We start from the raw sequence: 4,368 nt of genomic DNA, 5'->3' as shown, positions 1-4,368 counted from the left end.
TCAAGCTAGGTTAGGTTATGTCAAGCTAGGTTAGGTTATGTCAAGTTAGGTTAGGTGTCGGAAAACAAAAATGACCCCCTATGACAACTGGTAAACGCTCGGGAGAACTTTAAATGGACACGTTTTATGAGTAAAATCTATATCAGAATAACGTGTATTACCATAATGAAAATATACTACAACACATTTGTTACCAAATAGCCACCACAGAAACGAATGAATTAGCTGACAGCAATGTAGGGAAGAGGCCAAACGCAGAGTATGGGAGTCCAATATATTTTACGTTTCGCCCAGCAGGGCTTCTTCAGAAATAACATCGATGAAAAACATTTTACTCCTTATATAGCCCGAGCCTTGCGGGGAGAAACAAACATTAAAATGGTGTACACACAATTTGCGCAAATTGCTTGTTACTTGTAATTAAAATTGCCAATGGTTTGTTTATTGTAAAAAATCCACTATTCTGATTTATATTTTCTACGAGGGATATAAACAAACCATTGGCAATTTTAATTACAAGTAACAAGCAATTGGACTCCCATACTCTGCGTTTGGCCTCTTCCCTACATAGCTGTTGCAGTCATTGCTGCTTTTACTTAGCTGACAAAAACCTGAAGAAGGGTAAAAACGGTATCCAGTTCTTAAGTCATTAGAATTAAAGTTCCATTATTTTCACACATGATATAAACCTAGCAAAATGTATCATCTACATAATTCATGTCTTACACAACAATTCCACGGTTCACAAGGTACACAAAGCATCACATGAAAAGTACATCAAATACATTTTGCTTTTACTTACCTTGACATTGTCGTACCAAAAAGTAGCAAGACACTACTACTATTCGATACTCGTTCTCGGTCCACAGCACAAAAATAAATGAATAAATAAATAAATAAAGACAAATAAATAAATAAATAAAAAATCACTTACACATTTCACTTTGACAAGATGAACTCTGACACCAGATTATCCACGCACCAGCACCACTACACAATTCACTGCGTCCATGTCTTTGTCACTAAGTTTATGTGACAGAAGTACATAAACCAGTGTCCTTCACTGTCCATTGTCGCCGCTCCATTCAAACAAGGCCCAACGAAAAGGCGGTACGAAAAGGACCGCTAAAATTCGTAAAATGCGTTAACTATTAATAGATGCCTTGTTCTTGATTATAATAGATACATATGTACGTAAAACAAAATTTTAGATATAATGTTATGTACATAAAAGATGACAAATATTAAGATATCAACATGGGTGTAATAAATAAATGGACTTTTTTCTCGTACGTCCGGCATGCCTCATAATTTGGCCAATGACAACTGACTTTGATGAGTACACGATGGTTTCTGAGAATGTGATTGGCTATTGACAATGCAATCTGCTTGTAACCTGAGGATCCATTTCAAAGGAGGCATACTACTGTGCGTGAGCCATTCGGCCCAACGACGCATAAGAACATGGGAATGGAGAAGACTGGAGAAGACCATAAGGCCTACACGAGGCAGTTCTATGTCCCCAACCACCTGTAATCCCTATCAATAAAGTTATCTGATCTCTTACAACAACCAAATGTTTCAGCGCACATTACATGGTTACAAGTCGGTTTCATTCATTACCCACTCTGTTGACAAACCAGTTCTAGCACATTTCGTTCGTAAACCTAAATTTATCCACTTTATGCATTCTATGGATGTATTTCTGGGCCAGGCGATTTTAATAATTTTTGTATTGCAGTCATGAGTACCCCATATATGAATGATGTAGCCTGGTGGGATCAATATTTCTCTTTAAAAAGAAAATAGGTTTTAATAATAAAATAATGATATGCGAATCTGGGCTGTAGGGGTATCACTGAAGTTACTAAAATAAAGTGAGAGAGAGAGAGAGATCTGACTGAAAGTCACTGCAATTTTAATTCGTATCAAATCATTTTCCCCTTTGTAATCCTTAACTCGAGTGTTACCTTGCCCGTCATTGACCAAGTGTCATCTCTTTGCAGGGTTCGTGATCGTCGCCGCCTGCGTCATGACCTTCGAGGCGCGGGACAGTGCTGCCAAGATCGTCCCGGCCGGGTTTCGAAAGACCTACCCGGAGCGGCCGCGTCAGGAGGACACCGGCTTCCGGAACTCGGCCTCCCAGACGAAGTGGGAGACCTTAGGCGTGTACGGCCCCGAGCTCATGAGGCACTCCAACCGGGAGGTCAGCCGGAGGGCCATGACCTCGGCCTTTATCCAGTTCTCCAAGACGATCCAGTCGAGTATGGACTCGGCGGTCGAGTACTACGAACATCATGGGCACCGTCCGCTCATCAAGTGCCCTTCTGCCCCTTCGCTCATCCGGGAGGTTCAGCACGAGGACCGCCGCTCCGGAAGCGCCGAGGTCCCCCAGATCCACCACATCCTCTCGCCCGTCAAGACGCACAAGTCCCACGGTGCCGGCTGCGGCCACAGCCCCCGGCGCCGCCTCACACCCAACATCCTTCCCCGCCAGGCCATGTCCGTTGACAACCCGGCGGTTCGCGAAGTTTACGCCTCCGTCGGGTACCCTGCGTTCATCAGCACCCGTGGGGGAGACGAGGACCTCGAACTTGGGGCTTCGGCCACAGGGGTCCACCAGGCCGATAGCGACGCCTCCATGGCCCTCGACCTCCACCTCCCGCAGTGCTCCGTCACCCTCGCCGTCAGAGATCAGAGCAGGTCTCCGAGCCGGAGGGGGAACGGGATCAACGGTGACGGGGATCTGGATGAACCCTGTGTCTCCACGCCCCTGCTGGAGACGGACGAACAGATGGCCATCCCAGGACCTTCGGGTCTTCAGCCCTTCTTGTCCCTCAAGTTGGACAAGCAGACTTCCACCTCGGACTACTTACAGATCAGCACCCTAGGATCATCCAGGGACACCTGGGGCTCGGTGGACGCGCCTACAAGCCGCCACACCACGGGGGGCGGGTCCTTCCGGGAGCCCCGAAGGCCTCGACCGTCCCGGAAGGTCCGGAGGAGCGAGACCATCGACGCCGCCACCGGACTCTCCCGTCGAAACTCGGCGAAGTCTTCCCACGTGTCGAGGACCGGGTCAGTGCGCTCCACGGGGCAGCGGAGCGGTCCGGACGGGCGGAGGCTCGTCTCCATCAGGAGCGAGACGGCGCGGCGTCATCAGCTCCTCCGGCAGCAGAAGGTTGAAGGGATCGACTCCCAGGAGGACATCGTTCATCACGGGTCGTCCTTCAACGTCTAGCCTTCCTCGATCGGTGCACTGGGGTAAGGAGGAGGCGCCACATACTCGGTACAAAACACGGGCAGTGTGTGTGGGAGGTGGTTGAGGGGAGCTTGTCTCCCTTCTTCCTCCTCCTTCTTCTCCAGCAGTCTCCCGCCTCCCACAAGTCCCACTTGCCCGTAAAATCAGTGCATGGGTCGCCCTTCTTTCCCAGAGAAGATGAAATTTATTATACTTAGTGTCTGAAAATAACATTTGTGAAATAAGCTTTAAGCCGACAGAGCGTGGACGAACGATACACCATATGGGGAACGAGACATCTATCTAAAATGTCTGAAAAAAAAAGCGGAGTTCGTCCATGGTGTTTCTTTCTTCTGCAAAATAAACCTTTTCCAGTCTCAAGGAGGGGCCACTAGAGAGCGACATTCTTCAGCCGCGTCCAACTCCGCTTCCATTGTTCAATTATTCTTAAGCCATGTCATGACCACTTTGATATCGGGACACAACGCTCCGCCACAGGGTGCTGACAGGGTGGAGGGGGAGGGGGAGAAAGGGGGAGGGGGGAAAGAGGGACAAAGGGAGAGGGTGATGGAATGACCGAGGGAAGGAGACTAACAAGTGCTCCTCCATCTTTGTCGAGGCGTTAAATATGACGCAGGCGACACAGGCGACACGGGCGACGCAGGTGACGCAGGCGACACAGGCGACGCAGGCGACACAGGGGACGCATGCGACACAGGCGACGCAGCACAGAGTAAAGACAGACTTCCTGTTGCTGAATTTAAATACAGTTTGAGCTTCTCTCTTACTTGAAATGCTTCTAGATGTACTACCATGGCATTTCAAGTGAGAGAGAAGCTCAAAACGTACTTCAGTTCAGCAACAGGAAGTCTGCCTTTGCTCTGTCCTGCGTCGCCCATGTCGCCTGCGTCTCTTAGGTTCAAGCTCGTATTAGTGTTAACTTTGTCAGCAACTGCCGGAGATTTGTCTTTTGGAGAGGCTTCGGCTACAATATGTTCCTTCTAGGATATAAATGAAACGTAGTCATGTATGCATGTACATACACACATACATACATACGTACATACACATATACACATACATATATAGATACACATATATAAGTACATATATCAATATATATATAT

The 4,368-nt window shown here is 47.8% G+C and overlaps 1 protein-coding gene across 1 annotated transcript in view; it reads left to right on the top strand.

The window, feature by feature from the left end:
• Window positions 1-3,702, top strand: part of LOC143033356 (uncharacterized) — a 247,324-nt gene extending 243,622 nt beyond the window's left edge. The window contains exon 3 of the mRNA XM_076198693.1: window positions 2,007-3,702. Coding sequence (XP_076054808.1) covers window positions 2,007-3,241 — 1,235 coding nt within the window. The 3' untranslated portion in view covers window positions 3,242-3,702. The remainder of the gene's footprint in view (window positions 1-2,006) is intronic.
• The last annotated feature ends 666 nt before the right edge of the window (window positions 3,703-4,368 follow it).

This window comes from Oratosquilla oratoria, chromosome 15, assembly GCF_046742065.1.
Source record: "Oratosquilla oratoria isolate Oo_2021 chromosome 15, ASM4674206v1, whole genome shotgun sequence".
NCBI classification, from domain to species: Eukaryota; Metazoa; Arthropoda; class Malacostraca; order Stomatopoda; family Squillidae; genus Oratosquilla; species Oratosquilla oratoria.
The sequence above is the reverse complement of the archived record's forward strand: the minus strand, read 5'-3'. Positions and strand labels throughout refer to the sequence as shown.